The 22979-nt window shown below is 35.3% G+C and overlaps 1 protein-coding gene across 1 annotated transcript; it reads right to left on the bottom strand.

Moving 5' to 3' along the window:
- Positions 1-532: 532 nt before the first annotated feature.
- On the bottom strand, positions 533-21614 carry LOC140156621 (cytochrome b5 reductase 4-like). The gene is made up of 15 exons (XM_072179557.1): positions 21447-21614; positions 18521-18752; positions 17735-17835; positions 15613-15691; positions 14888-14975; positions 14395-14452; positions 13323-13416; positions 12155-12187; positions 10160-10285; positions 8796-8936; positions 6970-7128; positions 6027-6180; positions 5178-5267; positions 2304-2474; positions 533-1046 (listed from the first exon to the last, which is right to left on the bottom strand). The coding sequence occupies exons 1-15, from the start codon at positions 21606-21608 to the stop codon at positions 992-994; spliced, it is 1743 nt and encodes a 580-aa protein (XP_072035658.1). The 5' UTR covers positions 21609-21614; the 3' UTR covers positions 533-991.
- Between the last annotated feature and the right edge of the window lie 1365 nt (positions 21615-22979).

Here is a 22979-nt window from a genome sequence, read left to right as displayed (position 1 = left end):
ATTTCTGGCAGCTAAACACAATAATAAAGATGTCCGAATGCAATGCATTTCAGTATTGGACATATCAAAGCTTGTATCAATTACGCAATTATAAGTGATTTCCAATTTTTAAATATATATATAGAAAAAAAAAAAATTGTATTCGTAGGTAATGTAAAAAAATACCACTCAAAAAATTATCACAAAAAATTCATAATTATGTACAAATATGTGAAAAATTGAACAGGCAATCTTTGAATACACACCTTTCAGGAAATCAATTTAGATTCAATCCAATGACTTCTTTTCATAACTGATTTAGATGTTTTGAAAAATACTTTAAGAAATATTTTGAAAAAATTGGTAAAAATAGCATGTTTTGGGGTCTCTGTGTCTAAGTTTTTCACAGAAGGGGGTCTTATTACATATGGCGCGAAGCGTATGATCAAGGCGAATAAACACAATACAAAAACGAATGCCAATTGGTTAATACTTTTAAGTTATGGCCCTGAACATGCCGTGTACACTTTTCGTTGGATTCGACCATATACCTTTTTTTATAAATATGGCCACAAATTAAAACACGCTTTTTGTTTTTCATCAAATTTGCACATGTTTTAAAACAGGGAACCGTATGTCACGCAGTAGTTCATATGGGACCTTGTCTTTTAAATAATAAAATATGTGCTTAAAATGATCAAAAATGTCCACTTAAACAAAGGATCAATCAATAGGTTAGTATAATTATAGTAATGTGGTATCATCAGCTCCTAATGTGGTATCATCAGCTCCTAATAGGCACGACTCATAACATCTTGGAGTGATATACTATGGCGTACACACAGCTACAGCACCTACACAAACAATGATTTCATGCACGCATATGTTGGGACTTTATATTTAACACGTACATTAAACCAAGTAATTCTTGCCTATTATGAGCTGATCATAGGATGACTTATGTTAAAAACTTCTGTTAAAAGACGATAAGAAAGTACTGATGTGTTGATGGTCAAGCTGTAAACAAGTGAATTACAGATGAAGTAAAACCATGGGCCTGGATTAACCTGAAACAGAAAACACAGAAAAAAAATATGACTATTTATCTAAATTAGTCTGTAATAACAAGAAAAATCACAACAAACAAAAAACGTTTCAAAAGCATTTGCAACAGGTTGCCCGAAAAGTTTAATTTGGGTTATATATACATGTATAAAGGTTATAAAACGTTTTAATAACATTCAAAACATTGTGTACAACTTGTTGCAAAACATAATGTTAAAATATTTTCTCAAATATATCTTACACCAACAGTTTGACAACATTTGAAAATGTGAGTTTTCTTACAAAAGTTTTAAAACATTTTCATGACTTTTATATATGACCTGACATTTAATGTTATTAAAATATTTTGACCAAAATCAAACATCATTTTAAAAAGTTTTTGTGCTTGTTGCGTATCCTGTCTGTAACATTCTTAAACAAACGCTTATCAATCATGAAAGAGTCAATTACATTTAATCTAAACCACTAACTTGATATGTATTGTGCAGAAGTATAAAGTCAATGAAGTAGTTATGGTTATCAATGATGTTATCTTATATACAAAAGGAATTGGTTCATAAGTACAATTTATTTTAAATGACATTTTCATATTATGGTCATAATTATGTTTTGAATGACTTATTTTGTAATTATTGCCTTGTTATTGTTTTTCTCAGTGGTATTTAAAGCAATATTGTAACATTTGCTGAGGAGGACGGCCTCAAATTTATTCAGAATTATTTTTACATGATTGTAATGTACTTTAAATGCACCCTGCAGAAGTAAGGCTTTTAGTGCTGCACATGTATTAGGGATAAAATCTGAAATTTTTAGTAAAAGAACTGGGGAAGTTAATTTAAAAATTCATAGCATGGTGTACCCGATGTTCATACGTACATGTCTTTCGTAAAGGTCATAACACATTAAACTGACCGACCTCAGTCACAATCAAGGGAGTGGCACACATTGGTGACATAAGGGCTAGAATTAAACAGCAATTTTCTTTGTTTTACCAAATTTGTTCGGCTAAAAATAAAAAAGGGACATATCTGGCAGTGAAAAGTGACATTTTATGGGGAAAAATCTTCTTCCTTTTTTTAATGTTACAATATTACTTTACATAATCACATGAACTGTACACTGTATGGGAATTTCAGCTTTCAACTTTCCACTTTCAATTTATCTTTTTGATGTGATCTGATCTAATCAGACCAATTTGATTTTGAAATTGAGAATGCAAAGCATTCTGAATGGCAGACAACTACTCATAATGCACTTACCTATAGGCCTCATTGGTGAAAGGTGTTGATCCGCATATACACACTAAAGGAGACTTATCTGCTAAATCTTTAGGAGCTGGTATATATTTTTCTACCAACTCTGACCTAACTCTCCCAGTTGCACCATGCCAAGATGTATCTGCTGCTGACAGAATATGAACTACTTCAAATCTGCATGTATAAAAGTAAACAATAATGTAGTGGGTTAATAAGTATGTTGCTGTTTTTAATTGTATTTATTTTCCTTATCAATATCATATACCACTTGGGTAATAAAAGCAGTGCACATTACCCCCAAAATGAAATGTATTGTGTAAGAAATGAATCATAATTGATTAACAATTAAAAATCACATATCACATGATCTGGTCCATGGGGGCCAAAGGCGAAAATTTGAAACTGAGATAAAGGCAAAAATATGGTGTAAAAACAATAAAATACATAAGAAAATACACAGCTCAAAACTTCATAACCTTAAAACCATGTATGCTAGACCTTTGAAGTTTTCAGTATATGATAACCTAATGCTACTACAAGGTAATAATTATAGTAACTCAATATTCAAAAAAGCTTCCTTTGGCCCCCATGGAGTAGATCGTGTCACATATAGGATTTAATCATTTGATCTCAACACAAGATTAGATGTACCTCAAATTTTCGTTCACAACTTAGACCATCATCTGGAGATTGGCAACCCTAGTTCAGGATCATGCAGGTACGACTAATCTTGTGTTGAGATCAAAGACTTATGATGATTATCAACACCAGTGAGGCAGAATAACAGAGTACCAACTCAGCCATGTTTGTGTGTCATTCAATGGGCAACTTAAGGAGGCTGTGTACTCTCAGACATGCATGTAGTAAAAGTGCAATAACTTTGTAATTATTCATAAGACATATAAAAGTATACATTTTTATGAAGGCAAGACATCAATAAATCTTAATATAAATACAGATTTGGGGTAAAAACAACAATTATGAAGAAAATCACAAAAAGTGAGTTTTGGCAATATTTGTTAGGTACATCATAACAAAAAACACTCTTTCCAAAATATTTTATTTTGTTTTTAGCTCTATCTTGAGGCTCCATTCCAAAAACGTTTTTTTTATTTTTTTGATATTGGCCTTATTTTTTGAGATATTGACCATATAAGGCATCAAATTGAACTTTTAAAATTCACAAACGTCTATTTGCACAAAATGATGCCTAAAATCGGAAATAGACCGAAATATAAAAAAAATGAGAAAACCGTTTCTTGAGTCGATCATGCCTTTTACGATGATCATATTTGCTTACCTATAGATGCTGTATTTATTGAGTTATCATGTACCTAAATCGTCATTTTACCGAGAAAATGAACATTGAAATAATGGCCGTTGAAGTTTAAAGTGGTCACATAGTGCACTTTCATCGAATCTCGCAGGAGAATGCTGCAGTTTTTATTTTTCTACCTTACATTACATAAACATCGGGTAAATCCACAGCCCCTTGAGAAGTTTGAGCGAAATCCATTCATAACTTGATATTTAAATCGGGGGAAAAAAAAAAAAAAAACCCACATTTTATCAGCTAAAACGGAGCCATTTGACCACTAGGTTTTGTGCTTCCGTGGTGTTTTCCATAAGATGCGCCACGCATGCAGATAAGCGTCGGCGTATGCGTAAGCGTATTTGTGCGTTAACAAATTGCGCGATACACAACGCGATGCGTTGTTGCGCCATGCGCGTACCCTGCTGGTACAACAAAGATTTTCTTTCCTTTTCAATTTCAAACACGAGTGGAATAGTGAAATAAAATCCTTAAAATATTGCAGTTGGAGTTTACAAATCTGGCTTTTCATTCCTTGTATTTATAAAAAACATAACAAAGTACAAACATATCAAAAAAACTCAATTTTGCAAAAGAAACAATGTCTAGAGTACACAGCTGCCTTAATGTACCTACCGATTAATTAACTATGTGCCCGACAAACTTTGATTGAAAGTGTGTGTGTTTTTGGGTTTTTTGTGTTTGCTCTGTAACCATGTTGAGCCAAAAACGCTGTGTATGCAATTCTTTGTAATGCTCAAGAATAAGAATACAAATTATCTTTCAATATCCGGTTTTAGCTGATGAATACCGGAGGTACATTATCTGCCTTCCATGAGCGACAAACCAAAATGGTGGCCGGTTTAACATACCTCACATATGGTGCAATTTGAGTCTGTAATCTTTGGGTACATGTATAATATCTTTGACCAACACAGATAAACTTGTATGCTAGTAAAATCACATGCTTGTATCACACACAATATTGTCATTTCTCTTGTTGTTTCAATAAATCAATGTGAATATGAATTCACAAAATAACTTTTACTTTCCTTTTTTATTTCATGTAAGAATGCTTTTCAGTTAATCATACTCAAAGTGACCGTTTCAAATTTGAGCCTGGGTTAGATGTTGTTCACATTATAAAAGTGAGCATTGCTGCATTCTGCATCAAATATTTAACTATAATCTATTAATCAATATTCTGAATATTCCAATAAACCAAACAATCTTTGGCATATCAGCTTCATAAAACAGAAAAATTATGCTCCTACAAAACCATGCAATATGCACTTACAATGGTCTTGCACTATGTCCATGAAATTTATACCAGTATTTCAAGACTGAACATTTCTATTCACACATTCCAGTTAAAATCCCTACACTCCCTACATAAGATATGACCTTAATCTCCCACAGAGGTGGTGTAGATTTCAAACAGAATGACCCATTCAGGTAACCCTAATTTGAAATTCACACTCCCTGTGTGAGAGATTTTAATCTCTCACACAGGGATGTGTAAAATGTCATGTCTTCCATAAGGGGAATAAACCATTTGAACTCACCTCTCACTGTTTTCTGTTGATAAAGTTTGTAGCTGATCATGCCATAAAATATCTTTCTCGGTTTTATTAAAGAAAAGCAGCTTTAATTTGCTGAAAAATATGAAAAAAGCAATCAATTACTAACATTTTATTACACAAATCATAAAGCTGAAAGGAACACATGTTTTTTTTTAAATGTTGGAAGTATATGTGAATGTGATGATGATGGTCTTCAAAACACTCCATGGAATAATAACATATAATAAATCATTCTTGCATAACATCAGTATTTACTGATTTACCGATAATATATGGTCCTACATGGGCACCATCATTTTGTATTTCAAATCTAAAGTCATATTTTGTGATTTTCACAAGTTTATCATTAAAAATTGTGACCATCCAGCACAACTGAGCCCTGAAGTCGCCAATCATCATTTATGAGATATTCAACCAAAATATTCTGCTTGAAATCAGCTTTAAAATGATGTATATCATGTCTATAGTACTTGACATTTAAGTAGTGAAAAATCAATAAAACAGTCAATAAATTCTTCGTTTCCTATTGTTTATTGTTAAGTTCAATGGAGCATATCTCAATAGTGGCACTGGCGACATCCGGGCTCAGTTGTGGTGGATAGTCACATATCATTCTAAGAAATACCCCTCCCAATTTTGCAAATGATAAGTCTGGGGTGTTTAATACAGTATTTTTGGCCAAATTTGAAACAGAAACATTGACACGTTGCTGGTGGAAAAACCACCGTATCTGCCATGTTATTTACTTGCAGGTACTTTTTTTGGCAGATGTTTTTGAAATTTATTACCAAAGACCCTTCCATGAGGGGTATACCCCTGTTTATAACTCACCATGTGGATTCCTGATGTTCATGTAGGCACCATCGTAATAACCTAATCATTGGAGTAAACCCTGTCCCTGCTGCTAGCATGATAAGATGACTACACTTGGTGAGTCTGGATTCATCAAAGTTACCCTCAAAATCACTTATAGCAACACTATCACCTGTAAGAACAGAATAACAACAAATCATGTCAGACCCACAGATGAAAGAGGAACAGATCGTCAACTGATCGGGTGCAAGAAAGTCGGTTGTAAGGGCTTCATTATTACTATGCACTTATGCCTCACCTGATATTCCTGTGCTTTTAGTGTGAGCTAGCCACCTGCGTCAACCTATTATTTTGAATGGGAAGTTTATTCCTGGAACATGCAAAATTAATGCCTATATTCTAAAAATAATGCTTAAAAAAGTTCTGTGAAGTCAAAACAAGACCAGACTAAACAAATAAAGGCTACAGCAAATAGCTATTTAAACTGACTGAACCCCGGAAGGGAAAAAGGTCTGGTTGGTGCTTTTAGGGCCAAATATTAGACAGGCAGTTTTGGTCAAAATGACAGGCATTTATCAAATCCTAGCTAAAACCATGATGACAAATATTGCATAATCATGTGGGACCGTCCTATCTTCCATGTCTAACAATTTAAGGTTTTATTATTAGTCTATGTCATTCCAGTACTACCTGATGGTATGAGAAAGCAGACATGAAGGTGCAAGAAGCACCTCATACTACTTCAACTATACACAAGACCCTTATGAAGCCTCTATTAAGGTCACCCCAGAAGCAATTTACTTAAGATTTAAATTACAGCTATTACAGAATTAAGGTTACTGGTATAACTTATGTCATGAAAGAGATACATAGACAGCTATGATATCAATTGAATTAGACAAAATTTATTCTTTGCTGACATACCGCCACTCAATTAAAATTCCACCACTCAGCCCATTACCTTGTTTTAATGTTGCCATTTGCTGTGTCAGCAGTCCGTCAGGATAGAGTTTGACCATAAGATGCAACAGTCTTCCCTCCAACCCTGGTGCTGGATTTGGAACATCAGCGTGTTGTAGCGATGGAACAACTGCTGTGTACGGCCGGTTGGTATCAACTCCTGCAAGAGAGAGACCAAGGTAAGCAGATCGACTCACACAAATAGACTCGCACAAACAAGACTCGCACAAACCGATACACATTCGTAACCTCTGCGTATCACACCATAAGTGTTCCAATCAAATTGCTTAATAGATTATCATGATTATACACACATATACAATTGAATACCTGAGTGGAAGAAGGGCCCAACTCCATCAAAACTGTTTTTGAGATATTAAGAAAAAAACGTAATATTTGGAAAAGTTTTATAGGCAGAGTGTTTTCATCTTCAGAGGACCTTTAATACATGAACATACAATATTACATACAATCAAAATTATATATGATGTTTCCATGGCAAGGGTACAGGTCTTAATACGACCTGGAGTTGGGCCCTTCTTCCACTAATATACTGCAAGTGCCAGTTCCGTAAGCAGATGTGTTAAAAATAGCTACAGAAATTTGGTAATTATCCATTGATTGCACATGTAGAAGCATGTAATATGTTAGCAAGAAAGTTTATTGTAGTGAAAAGCAGATTTCATGGAAGAACAAAATTCCTTTTTAACCCAATAATTGTGGAAGAAGGGCCCAACTCCACGGAGTTGGGCCTTTCTTCCATGAAAACCATGATTAAGTGTACTTGAAAGACTATTTAAAGAGTGGATTTTGGCTCATCTTTCACACACAAGGAAGAACAGTCTGCTGGCAATAAAATGCTGGGTCTAACTCATTTTTGTAAAAAAATGGAGTTGGGCCCTTCTTCCACTCAGGTATTCAATTTATACATACGTCAAGGTTAGTGATCTCTCTCGGTCATCTCAACTGACACACATTCATAACCTCTGATGATGCCATGTGCATCCCAATCAAATTGCTGGTTAGATGATACGATACAGCATACATACATTGAGGTTATTGATTAGAGGTTTAATAACTGCACATCAGTTATTTGGAGGGCATTGTGAACAATCTAAACATTTTGCCTTTGGAACTGAGGAATATATGAGCCCCTTGGGACATTCCGAGGTCCAAAGCAAAATGTTTAGATTTTTCACAATGCCTGACATATTACCAATGCAAAACTATTAACCTCATTCATAACCGTCATTTTCAGCTCTTCACTTTACAAAATAACACATAATTTTCCTCCATAATAAACAATTTTTACGTTTTGCCTTCCCAAAAATCGATCAGGCTATAAATACAGGACGACCAATAACACAAGTGCGAATCACAATCTGTGCAAATATGGTAGCACCCAATCCAAATACTGCCACCGGCGCTCTCGCAATTTGTTTGACGCACAACAAGACGCACAATATCTATGATGACGGCATGGAAGTCCACTGTCGAATATAAGTAACCGTGCTCAGCATTTGCGTTTTGGCAAATAAATAAAAATTGAAGTGTTTAAGAATGAGGATAAATGTGTGGCGTAAAACAACTCGGCTTTGCCTCATTATTTTACTTCAAATAATGATTTTGCCCGTATGAGAAGATACATACATATGACAGGGGCTAAAAACAATACCTTTATTCTCTAATTGACACACCATGGCGGTTACATATCTACAAAAAACACAAGTCAGTGTGAGAACATGCTGTCATCCTTGTTTGATAATGCATGATAACCCAGCTACATTCAAAAACACGAACACAACTACAGAAACACATAAGACTTACCATTACATTTCATCATGAGATTCACATGATACCCAATAGGTATATTCATACATGTACCATTTGGTTGTTGGAATGTGTACAGATTAGTATCATGACTAACGGGTGAACAGCATATCAACTGACAGGATCGAAATATAGGCTCTGGAACAATAAAACAGAGATAAATTAACAAAATGTAATATTTTAGAGGTGGTCTTGTTAATATAAAGGCTAATTAAGCCACACAATATCATTGTGTTCACTTTACATAGCCAAATAGTATCTAAGTATAAGCTTTTCACTGGTAAAAAATCAGTAACATTGCCCTCCGTTGATTGATAAAACAACAGTAAAAAAGGCTTTATCACTACTCACACTTGGTGAAACGCCTGAAGCACTTCACATGCTTTTTAACTGTTATTTGTCTTTTTGCAAAATTCATACTGATATCATCCATGTATATGTATTTATGATCTTACATTGCATGTATTAAAGTTATATTGCAAAGAGGGAAAGAGCTCAATAATTAGTATTTCTGTAACCCAACTTCAGGGTGAAAAGATTGAATACCCTTTAACCTTTCAGCCAAATTATGTCCATATTTTATTATCATTATTTACTATGAATTTCAACACATTTCTAACTCCTCCGGGACATGGACAATCTGGCCCCAACACTGACTTTAAATTGAATACATGAATACAAAACCCACCCAAGTCCATGGGAAGTGATTTTGAGAGAAAACCCTGTGTATCATTTTAATTTCTTAAGTTAGATTTACCTGGTCAATATGGTAAGTCTTACGTGCAAATGAGTGGATTAAACTGTATAAAGTATGACGATTAGCATTTCAGGGACTTTGTAGGGTTCATTTTAAATTTTGGACTTGGGTGGTTTTTTGAATCATATACAAAGACAACAACGTTGGAATGAGATTACCACTAGTAAGATAATAAAAAATAAAGCACACAGGTATGTATAATGTTGATAAACATTCTGCCATGTAATATAAACCACACAAGTTCCTTTATTAAACCCATTTTTTTTCAAAAGTCACTCTCCAGCAATGAATGTGTTACAAGTGGACTTTTATACATACTGGATTTCAATCAAAGTGTTACAAGACTCAAATCACGGAATTGGGTGCTTCTTTTATACATGCTATTTCTCACATGCTCAATAGGATGATGAATTTGAGTTGTTCTTTCATACATATGACAGGCCTATGTATAGCAACAATATCATATGCTTAACTCAATTTGGCCAACGTATGGACTTGGGTGGGTTTTGTATTCATATATTCAATTGCTGGCAACACTGGCATATCATGTCTTGCCTATTCTGTACATATTTTATGACACCCTATGCATATTACATATATGTACCTCTTTCCTTGGTAAGCACTGTTGAGTTATTGCCATCAGCAGGCTGTCCTAAGGACGCCCATTTCTTTGGTTCAGTTTTCTGTAGAATTATCATAATTCTATTAATTGGTCCCTGACGTACTCGTACTGAAATACAAAAACAATTGCTCATCTTAAAAACCTCTAAAGATATAGTCTTATGCTAATACTTAGCATTTTTAAATTACATTGTTAGCTGTTTCTTATTGAAATATTTGCACGGTCATGTGTGCTAGAAATGGTCGTTTTCAATCATTTATATTAAATAATTTGTTGGATTACCCTGTAAATTTATTTACCGTATTTCGTCAATAAACGCCCCCGGGGGCGTTATAATTTCCCAAGAGGGGGCATTTATTCAAGGTCAAATTTAGAATGATAATTCCCGTTAAAATCATTAGGTAAACTTAAAATTCATGTTAAAATAACGAACTATGAACTAGAAACACTGACTTCTGCTTCACTTCCGGGTTTCCAATCGAGATTTTCGCCAAAAAGTGACGCTATTATCGACCATGTGAGCAACTTGGTAAGCTAACTACACAAGATAGCATGGAAATATCGGCATTTTTAAACATCTTGGTTGAAAAAAGTCATGGGGGCGTTTATTTGAGGGGGCGACTATTTGACGAAATACGGTATTTGATTTTTTCTGGATCAGGAAGAAAAACCAAAATGTTATATTTGACTATCATAGTAAGTTTAAAGTAAGTCATCATATGATAAGCTTGTGCACATCTTCAATTATATGTGCTGTAGCAAAAATGCAAAGTTAAGTTTTTTTTCACCAAAACATTGACTCAATATCAAAATGAACATTTTATATGCAGTTGAGACTTGAATAAAGGGTTCTATTCAGAATTCGTACAGTCTGTTCAAATTTTAATGTAAAATAATTCTGTTCTATTCTGAGATGTTCATGTATACTGGTTTCAATTGGGGTCTGTCCAATGCACATTGTAATAATTTTTTTAAAAGCGCAGTTATTTATATTGCGCTACGCATACGCACAACGCCTAGACATTGATCCACATGCCTCAGCACACTTTACCTTTGTGTTCACATCCAGACCACAACAGACAAAAAACATATATAATACAGACAATTCACCAACAGCCAAAGTCCCCGTGCTTTGTATGCTGTGAATATTCGCATATTCATGAGGGCCGATCATACGACTGTGTATGTGTATGTCTAACAAATCACACCAGTATTGTGTGCCTTTGCAACACGTACCGTGATAGAGCATTGTGCGCCTTTGCGTTTACGCAAATGCTATAAAAATATACGGTATGTGCACAGGAGTTTCGTCTCTCACACTTCATAGAATGATTGGCTCGCATTACGGGGTGATGCTGGGACTTCACCTGTTGGTGATTAGTCTGTATTAGTCTATGCAGCCCGCTCAGAGTAGAAGTGTCTGCACACAGAGAGTACCATATACAGTAAGCAAAAGAATTAAGGTACCAGTTGTGTTTACCCCTGTATATCCTAAATAAAGACATATGTGTCAAAATTAAAACAAACAGTCGACGTCTGTACTCTTTAGCTCTGATTTAAGACCTTATTGTTGAAATTGGTTGAAAATTAAAGAAACGGTGATCCAAAACCTAATGAAGATACGAAATAAAAAGTTGCACTTTTGTGTTCTAATCAATGAAAGCACGACGCTAGTTTTTTGTGCTAATCAATGAAAGCACGGCGCTAGTTCTCTTGTTCGCGAACGCTTTGTGTACAAATCAATAGGGCATGTAATGTGGAACTGCAACTTTTAAATTTGCATTTTCCTTGGGTTTTTGGACCGTCGTGTCTTTATTTCTTCAACAATGTCAGCGAATGAGGTCTTGAATTCGAGCTAAAAGATGCAGCTATTGGCTGTTGGTTCCAATTATGACATATATGCCTTTGTTTAGGATATACAGGGGGTAAATGTAACTGGTACCTTAATTAGCCTGCCTTTGACATGTTATTGCTTACCTTGATAATTATCAGATATATCTTCACACAGATCTGAAATGACAATTATGAGGAAATGAAAATTCAAAATCAACTTTTACTCCACCATATTCTCTTTTGGAGAGAGGGAGTTAAGACTTGATCAGAAATCCTGACAGGCATGAGTAGGCTAACAAACAATTCTTAGTCAGTGGGAGTGGTCTAGTTCGTAGACACATTTCTGATTGGACAATCTCATGATTTCGGGTGCCGTCTATCAGGCCGTAGACGCACCCCCACGCCATCATGCGTCTTGATAATGCGTGTACTGCGCGTGTAGAGGTGCGCGTATGTATCGCGCTGGATGCGTAGACTAGTGCGGAATACGCTGAACGCCGCAACAGAATACGTGAAGTTGTAAACAAGTTTCATTTATTTTATAATGATGAGAGTTTTTATGAAGGTAACTTAGTTTTTGCTTTAAAAAATTGTTTACAGTTATTAAAATAATATTTAACTGACTAAGAATGAGAATAAGCGATAGGAATTTTTTTTTTGCCTATCCTCTACCTATGATGAGGCGACAGGCAGGTCCAATATTTTTATCGTAGTGGATACCGGCTGCGCCGCATCCACTACTCAAAATATTGGACCTGCCTGTCGCCTATCACACGGTAGAGGATAGGCAAAATAAAAATTCCTATCGTTTATTCTCTAAATGAAGCAGATGGCAGGACATTGTGAAACACAGCCCACTGATAGTGTGGAAGGCTTATGCATAGGTACAATTAAGTATATGTTTGCTTCATATGGAAATGCTTTGTGGTGGAATTAAAAATAACAATGACATCATCTACTGCATATGTAGTAACCGTACCATGTCCTTTGTATCTCTATGTAAGACTTCAATGATCAAAATCCCAAATCTAGGTCAGGAGTCAAAGTTATATTTACTGTTTTCACAATGTTAATGGGTAATTTGGGGGTTTGAAGAGTAGTGGAGGTAGCACTAATGCAATGAGAGAGAGAGATGATTTGTTCAACTGACCATACATGTATGAGAGTTGCAGAACAATGTAGATATCACTTAACCCATCTCTCACTCGATATATTTGTGCAACATGACTAGATCTTAGACCGAACACAGTGGGTTCTTATCATTTCTTAGTATTAACTAGATCTACATGTTGACAGGTATCCAATCACTTACCAAGGTGTATTGTATAGACATATTCATCAATATAAATAGTTGCCCTGAGATCCTTCTCATGTTTGTCTAAAACTACTCTGTCTTTGGTTATTGTCTGAAAACCATAATAAAAGATCAACACATTAGAAATATAGAATAAAGCTAAATTACATATTTGTAAACATTTTGGAAGTTTCATACAATTTTATTGGTTATTAGGCTGGTCGTGTACATGCTTTATGAGCCAAAAAGAACTTTACAAAGCTACATGTAGTATGATAGTATCAGGTTATCTGAAATGTATAAAGAACATAATTTTAAAATTGATTCAGCCCGTAAAACACTATTAGACAGCAAAACCACATATTATGGAATAATATTACAGTCCAACCTCTTTTATTTGGCCATAATGGGACCAAGCATTGGCCGGATAAGTAACAAATCTCAAATCTGGATAAATATATGTTGTGTCATTTTGTATTAAATTTCTAATTGCAGTGTTAAAATTGGGATAACAAACAGTAATTCTCAAAATGGGGTAATAACAATAACAGATGATATTTGAATCCTGTTTGTACATATTATGTCCTTCTACATGTACATGTTTCAGAGCATTAAATTGAGGTGTTGAAATATTTCACACATTTTCCTATGAAGATCACACATCCCGATAACAAAGAGATCAGTATAAAAGAGAGCCAGAATCCTGATAAGGGATCTTGGACTGTAGTTTGAATATTAGAATGTATTCACTTCATGTCACAAATTTCAAAAATAAGTACAAAATTGACTACTATGCTGGATACAAGATATCCTCGGGTACCACTTAGAGAAGTGTCTTTGATATTTGCATCAAATTTACTACAAGATATGATAAATGAAATATACCACTAACTCTGGCAATATTAGAATATTCTATACACTACTAGTATCCAGATCATTAGCCCTAACCTTACAGAATACTACAAAACACTACAGCCTGGATGGGGTGGTTTGGTTACAAGTTCCCCTCTTGTGTTGCTCATGCCGCTCAATGAAGAGGAGGTACCCAGGCTGTGGTGTTTTGTAATATTCAATACTCTTACAGACTTACATTGCACTTTGCATATATTGTTATGGTTACTTCTGTCTCCGTCTGGTACCAATCATATCTGTGGAGGAAACCATCATTATAATATAATAATATCATTATTGTTACACAATATTTATAGGGTGCTCGGTTACAACAATGGGTTCTTTTTCACATTCTGGTATGTTTTTAACAGACTTAAAAGAAATACAGGTGCTTCCCATCTTTGATGATACGTTCCTGCATGAATTAAATCAAAACATTGATCTGGAGAACTATGGAGAAGAAGCAAGATTTGTGCATGTAGAGATCAAATTTTACAATTGTCAAGTATTAACGATTTGGGCTATCTTAAAATGTTTTTGAATGTAGCATCATTCCTTCTTTTGCTTAGGCCAAAAAAAGAAAATTGTTTGATTACGCCAATCAAACAATGTTTACGAGGCCTAACGTCTTTCATCTGATGTGGTTTTGGTCAAAGTATTTTGAACTTATGGGAAGAACTACTTGCACTTACCTAGCTTTGGGTTTCACCACTGCCTTTGGTTCTGGTGGTGCTAGGTTTAATGGACCTGTTGCTGGCACTGATAGCTTCTTCATTCCACCTGTATTAAAGGCAATCAAAATATTTAGATGAGTCAATAACATGTTTCTGATTTATAAATAATCCTCAAAGTGGAAATTGTTGCGTTACTTTAATTTTTACATGCAACACAACTACTGTGAAAATAAAAACAAATATAGATCTATGTAATAAAACACAAAATCATGAAATTTAAAACAAGCATTGTAGTTTGAAATCGACAAAGCATGAAAAATTACAAGCGCGAAAATTACCACTTTTACAGTAGTACATGAATCACACAACATTTCTTTTCTGTGCATGTGGTATGGCTGAAATAAAAACAACAAACTGTGGACAGCTTATACAGCTTCACACACAATGTTTGAGACAAACCCCCTTTCCACCTTATATTGATGATCATATGTGACATGATCTGCTCCATGGGGGCCAAAGGAGGCATTTTTGAAAATTGAGTTACTATCATTATTACCTTATACAAACAATAGGCTAACCGATACTGAAAACACCAAAGGTCTAGCATACTTCCTTCTAAAGTTCTGAAGCTTTGTGATGTGTATTTCTTTTTGACCTTTATCTCAATTTCAAATTTGCCGCCTTTGGCCCCCATGGACCAGATCATGTCACATATTATATGATTCCTTCAATAAAGCACTCACCTGACAGGTCAATTGTCTTCTTCAATCTTCCAATGTAACACTTTTCCAGCATGCCTTCAACATTCACCCACTGGTGCACCTACATGTATGCAAAGGAAACAGTAACTAACATATCAATCACAAATTACTTTATACCACTTTTTTTTATTATTACATCAGGATAATACCCTGAGGGCTGCAAAATCCAAGACCAATCTGGACTGACAGCACATCAGATTTTAAAATGTCAGGTTGGGGCAAGTCATGGTGAGTTATCACCAAGTTTAAATAGGTAAGGGTTCTTTCTTCTTGTCAGGATTAGCAAAAATTAGCAAATAATTTTTGCTATACTATAGTATTCAGCAAGGTCCTTCAGCGGTGTCCGACTGCTCTTCATGATTATCGCATAAATAAACTAGGCAAAGTGTTATTATGCAGCTTAATTGGTGAATGAAGTGCCGATGTGATTATGTGATATAATTAGCCAATCAGAACCCTGTGTCTGTGTTTACACTATAAACAGCACCAAATTGCCAAACTGCTGAAGAATCTTGCTGAAATCTATCTTGCTGTGATCAAATTCTTTTATTTTATATTGTTTTCAGCCATTGATAAATTACTCATAACTCGGAAAACAGATGTTCAATTTTGACGGGGTTTGTATCAAAATGTAGCATTTGTAAACTGCCAGAAAATGATGTAAGAAACTTCCAAATGAAAATTGTCGACATGCGACTCATTCCCCTTGATCAAGTCACATATATGGTGTGCTAACCTACCTCATTGAAAAGCTGTGTCCCATCAGCACCTACTCCTTCCATTAGCACCTCCTCCCCACCCGGATGATACTCCATATGGTGTGCTAACCTACCTCATTGAAAAGCTGTGTCCCATCAGCGCCTACTCCTTTCATTAGCTCCTCCCCACCCGGATGATACTCCATATATGGTGTGCTAACCTACCTCATTGAAAAGCTGTGTCCAGCCCTCGAATTAACCCACGGCACCGACGGCATATTGCCGTGGGTGCCCACCCCCATTGCCGCAATGCCCTCAAAATATGTCCTTTACCGGCGGCAGTCACTTGCCGTGCCCCTAAATGAAGTTGCAGTGGGTGCCCTAGCCGGCCAGCCCTGTCCCTTCATTATAAAATCATTAACAAGTACTGGTTAAATCCCCGCAAAGTTGTGGAAAATTAAATCGAAAATCTTGAACACGATCGCTATTTTGAGCATCGTAACCCAGCTATCAATCACGTACAGTATACACAATAGTTTGTTGTGAATTAATATTTATTACCGATACCCCATAGGTAAGCTTACATATTCAGCCAATCACATCGGCTTTTATACAGTTTATACATTATCTGGTTGCTAGAAATCTGACATTCTGACTTCATTTTCTCGATTGGTCAGAGAAATACCTCCAACGTACTATCGACCAATCAGAAACGCTGTTAGTAACTAAGACTCCTCGACCTCGTGTCGTAAACAAAATCTGAGCGCTGGGCAAATCTCTAGATATGTTTTGCACGAAATAGTTTTTATCCCGGCGAATTTTATCAATATTATTACCAAAGTTACAGGTGTTTCATCGCTGTTTCGAGTCATTTTTGCAGCTCAGAACTAGGGATCGCAAAATTTAACAAATTAAACTGTTGATTTTTGATTGCTTTGTATTATAAAGCAGGTTTTTTTTAAAGCAATCAGGTTAGTTTTAGTGTAAAGTTGAGAGTCGAATTTTACGTCTTTGGTGTCGAATTCAGCTGACGGTAATGCCCGCGGTAATGCATCTATTCGCTTTTGAAAAATTGCCTTGGTGCCCTTCTCAAATTTTCAACAGTTGCCTTGATGCCCTTTTGAAATATTACAAATTGCCGTGCTGCCTTGCCTTTTCAGAGAAAATCCACGGCAATTATCAACTTGCCCTAAAAAAGTTGCCGTGCCCCTTCAGATCCTTAATTCGAGGGCTGGCTGTGTCCCATCAGCACCTACTCCTTCCATTAGCACGTCCTCCCCACCCGGATGATACTCCATATGGTGTGCTAACCTACCTCATTGAAAAGCTGTGTCCCATCAACGCCTACTCCTTTCATTAGCTCCTCCCCACCCGGATGATACTTCATATATGGTGTGCTAACCTACCTCATTGAAAAGCTGTGTCCCATCAATGCCTACTCCTTTCATTAGCTCCTCCTCCCCACCCGGATGATACTCCATATATGGTGTGATATTGTACACTTTACCTAAAAGGAGGGATGTAAATGAGACAAGGGTTTCATATGCCATATTCTGGGACACTGCTTCAAGTTAAAACTAGCCCATTTTTCAAGTGAAATTATATCATTACTTTGTGTCAAAATATAAACATTTTGGAAAATGAAAAATGGACTAGGATTTTTAAGTTTTTTTAAAACTTTGATATATATACAACTTGTATATTGCTCTGTCACTTTGCATGCATTGATAATTAAACGACAATATTCATTTCATTTGAGTACCCATTAATATAAATAACTGAAATTGCAAAATCACTTTAATATAGCATCACTTGTAGAAGGATTCAACACTGCACTGATCAAAACATTGAAGTTCTAGCAAGTTCAAACACGATGAGCATTCACCCACTTCTGAAGAAATATCAACTAAGATGGACTGTATAGCCAAATGGTCAGAATGCAAAATACACATCTTTCCCTAGATGATCTTCTTTGGAGAGCTCTGCTGCTGCTTCTAATTATGACATATTTGTCTTTTTTAGGATATACATGGGAAAAAACTGATACCTTAATTCTTCTGCAGTCTGACAGGGATGCAAGTAACCCCGAAGAAAAAACCTGAAAATTGGGGGAAAAGAGCGTAAATTTGGGCTGAAAATCTGGACTACAAAAAACACCTGAAAGACTGTCTGTGGTTTTTCTCGTGACTTACCTCTAATAGACATCCATGCATCATCCAGTTTGTTATGCTTGGCCAGCTCCTCAACACTCACTTCACAGGATCTTCCCCCTATACCATTGAGTACCTTCCCTTTTGCATTACCCAGTCTAACCCAATCCATCAAGGATCGACCTGGTTTCAAGGCAACCTTCTGTCTGGGTTTGAGGAGCTGTGATGAGGCTCTCTGAGGAGAATTGAGAGCTGGAAATTGAGCTTGAGGTATCTATCAAGCACACACAAAAGAAGAAAAATCAAACCAATGCTACAATGTATTTTAACAATTTGATTATATACTGCGCCAAAAAAGAATACTTACACTTGGAAAAAAAAATCACAATTTCAAAAGTGAACCATATTGGGGTAAATTGCACTATCCAATCCTGCACATTATGACACCACGTTGAATCCAATGTGACCTTAAGAAGTAAAGTTACAAGCATTGAATAGAAGGTCCAGTTTTACTTGTGACAAATTAGCCTATACAAGGCGCAAAAAGATTCCAACAAGCGCAACAAAGAGACAACACAGTTTCTTCAATGAAGGTTTATTAAAGCAGTTTTTATTCCAGTTTTTACTTCTCTGTACTTTTCATAACTTTCATTTTATTTGTCAGCTCCTTTGTTTCAGTTTTCTTTTGTTCCTTTTGTTTTAGGCATGCAAAAATTAGCCATTCACCACTCTCTAACCAGATGTCGAGTCCGTGGAGTTCTGAATAGGCTAGTTTGTCACTTTTAAAACTGGACCTTCGTCTAATCAGATGCTTGTAACTTTGCTTCTTGAAGTCACATTGGATTCAATGGGGTATCATAATGTACCGGATTAGATAGTGCATCTATTAAAAAAACAAATTTTCCCCAGTATGGTTAATGGTTTAGTTTTGAAATTGTGAACATTTTGAAAACTGTGTAAGGATACTTTTTGGCGCAGTATATGTAGTTTCATTCCTGTTTCATAAAAAATACTGGAGAGTACAAAAAGTCAGAAATAGGCAACATTTTTTGTGAAATATTTTCTCTTACTGCTTTTTTATTCTTTACAATCAGTTTGAAAAGCTTCTGCAAAATGACTGAATAGTTCATATGGCTTACTGACACTAACCCAATGATATATAACCAAGCAAGGGGCTATTTCATTATAAATGACACGTTCACAAAAATGGCCTTTATCATATCTGGTTGATATAATTAGGGTGATAATGCAGTGTTATTAACTTAATTCTAAGTATGCCACAAACTACAAGCTACATGAGCATTTTTACAGAATTCTGTCTATTTTTTGTATAAAAAATTGCCAAAAGGTACATTTTAACCCAATTTTGGAGTCCCATTTCATTTTGCCCATGTATTCTGAATTAATTCTTTGAAAAATTAGGTACATTCTATGGCAATGTGCTTGTTGCAATGAAAATATGATATGTGTGGAACATCATGCAAGTTGAATGGTGAAAATTGGTGCAAAATGTTAAAATTCAGAGATTCTTGCAAAATTGGCATTTTATGTTAAATAAAAAAATGAGTGTCCTCTCCAATTCATGCCTCCATTTTTGTTAACATTAAAGAGGAAATATAAACCCTTACCCTACCTGTATAATCTGTGTTATATTACCAATTGATGGGACAGGGCACTGATTGAGGAATTCATTTATTTTACATACAGTAGACCACTTGTTCTTGATACCACAGTTCCGCGTTAAAGATCTTGTCCTCTCCAGAACTGAAGTTAATTACTAATTGTTGAAATAAGAAGGATTATATCATAGAATGTGAAATTTGTAGAGGAAGAGTGGTCTTCCTTCTACCAAGGTGGCACATGATTTGGTATTTGTTGCATTTTTGCAAGCCTGTATCCACGATTCTGTTTGCAATTTAACAAATGTCCTCTCCAGCACAATTATGTCATTTCCATGAATTGGTAAACAAACTAAAAAATAAAAATTTCAAAGAGCCAAACCCACAAGAAATTTTTGCATTTTATTGCAAATTATGCTTACAAACCACTTTAGTGTTCAAATTATTGTCCAGTTGTTGAGAACACATATGATATTATTCTGCATTGAACTTCGGTTAGCTAAAAATTGCAATATTCCTAATTTAACCAGAATATTAACCCTGTTTGTAGTGGATTTTAAATGCTGGGGATCTTTTATGCAATAATATTGATGCAATAATATTGATGCAGCTATTTCTAAAGTTAAAGTATGCTTTATTATGTGTTAAAAATGTGTCCTATCCAGAACAAATGACACAGGAGGGTCTTTTATTTTAGGTTTTCCATGACTAGTACAACAGATTGACGCAGAATACTCACTTATGCATCAGTGTAGCTATTGGGCAGGACAAAATGACTATTTCATGAATTTTTCATGTGAAGATAAAGTTTATCCTTAAAATATGTAGTAATTTTGCACCATTTATCTGGATTAGTATCAATTTACTAATTGTTTTATATTGAAACTGGCATATTTAAGACACTGAAGTGTAAAGGAACATACAACAATTATTACAGACTAAATATGAATAAGTATGAACCCAATGTTGGTTACATATACTCTTTCAAAGTTGTGTATTAAATTGTTTAAAAAATGTCCCTCCAGACGGCAGCTATGTTTTACACAGCAAAAATTCAATTTAATTTTTTAATGGTTCCTGAGGGTTTGACGCTCTAATATTTTGAGAATTATTGACACACCATCTGAACTTTGAAATGATAATGAATTTGCATGAAATAAATGAGTTTGAATTTTGACCCCTTTTGGGACTCAATGTTGTCATTTATAATGAAATAGCCCCAAGAATCAATTTTGAATTGTATAACTAAATGCTGAATAAATCTTCTTGCATTGTTTTTTACTCCCCTCCCACCCCTCCACCCCCAATTTTCCCTCCATTTTTGCATCAATCTGGCAGTGCATACTTACCTGAAGGCCTCCTGCATTCTTTCCTCGTCCAGAACTAGGAACTTTGAAGCCAGACCCAGCTGCTGGTACTTGTAGGCCTCCCATTGTAGGAACCTGTATTCCGGTATTGGTCTGGGGCACCTGTACACCTGCACCACGCTGTGGTACTTGTAGGCCTCCCATAGCGGCAACCTGTACACCTGATCCACGTTGTGATACTTGTAAATTCTGTTTGTCTTCCATTATCTACAGAGAAGAGTTCAGATGCAAAACACAATGGAGTTGTACAGTCAATATGGCACGATGGCACCATGAATCAAGTGAAAATTGATATTGCTGGAAATACATTTTTTAAATCATCGTCCTCCGTACTCACCAGATTTGGCTTAATATTTTTAGGACTGCAAGATCTTAGTTCCAATAATTTGTTCGAAATTTGTAGTTACCGTAAAAACTACAACTAGCAAGATCTGTACTTATAACTTAAATGCAATAAAATATATGCTTCTTGCATGTTGTGTCTAAATAAACAAGTTATAATTTAGTCCCTATAGCGAGGGTAGTCTAAGAGGATAGCGAGGGTGGTCTAAGGGTAAAGGAAAAGATCTTTTCTTTTAGACCACCCAAGATATATAAGGTTAAAATTAATTATCAAGAATTTATGAAATTAAATTTTCACTTACATGTAAACATTTTTTAGCTATACCAACATACCTTTTATTTCTTCGAACAAGCTTTATTTTGTTTCAAAATTCATGTTTTTATACTATTTTTGACGTAAAAGAGTTTATATGCAAAACCGGTGATAATGCAAATTCCAAATCTTTCACATAGCACAAGTGTTTAACGTACGTTCGGTTCAACGATTATTTACACTTGCAGATCAAGTATTTTCAAGCGTGTTTGACAGTACTGGATTAGTCCCAGTAACTGAGAACGTGACGACATTTACTTTTACATTGGGTATTACATGTATCTGCTATGAAAGAACCGGCTCATTTAAACGTCCAAATGATTATGTCTGTGTTCGATCTTCCTATTAGTTACTAGGACTAGTACTGGATATGTTTCAAGAAATTTTATATTGCCGTGATTGCTACAAAAACATATCTACACAAACTATCCTCATGAATCTCTTCAAGGAGAGTGTTCGACAGGTTTTTACTGTGTAACATAATTCTGCATTTATTCAAGATGGTGAATTTCTCGAAAATACGATGTTAATTTTTCTTACAAAAATTCCTTCATTTCGCAAATTCTTCGCCACTTTCCACTTATCTGATATGATCATCTTTTTAAGTTTCGGAATTTCAGAAGTGATGCTGATTTTATGAAGGTATGTTTTTGCTTTTCCGATAATTTTTAAATTGTTTTTTGAGACAAAAACTTCCTAGCATAATAACAGCTGTTTTCACCTGTTTTAAAAGTTGTTTTAACCTTGGGGTTTTTACCCCATAATTTCCCTCATTTATCGAAGCCCTGCCCTCCATGCCTCCTTCCGATACATTGAACCTTGACTTGAAAGTGTTTGGCAACTGTTTAACCTTAATGCAA

The sequence above is a fragment of the Amphiura filiformis genome, chromosome 7, assembly GCF_039555335.1.
Source record: "Amphiura filiformis chromosome 7, Afil_fr2py, whole genome shotgun sequence".
NCBI lineage: Eukaryota > Metazoa > Echinodermata > Ophiuroidea > Amphilepidida > Amphiuridae > Amphiura > Amphiura filiformis.
The sequence above is the reverse complement of the archived record's forward strand: the minus strand, read 5'-3'. Positions and strand labels throughout refer to the sequence as shown.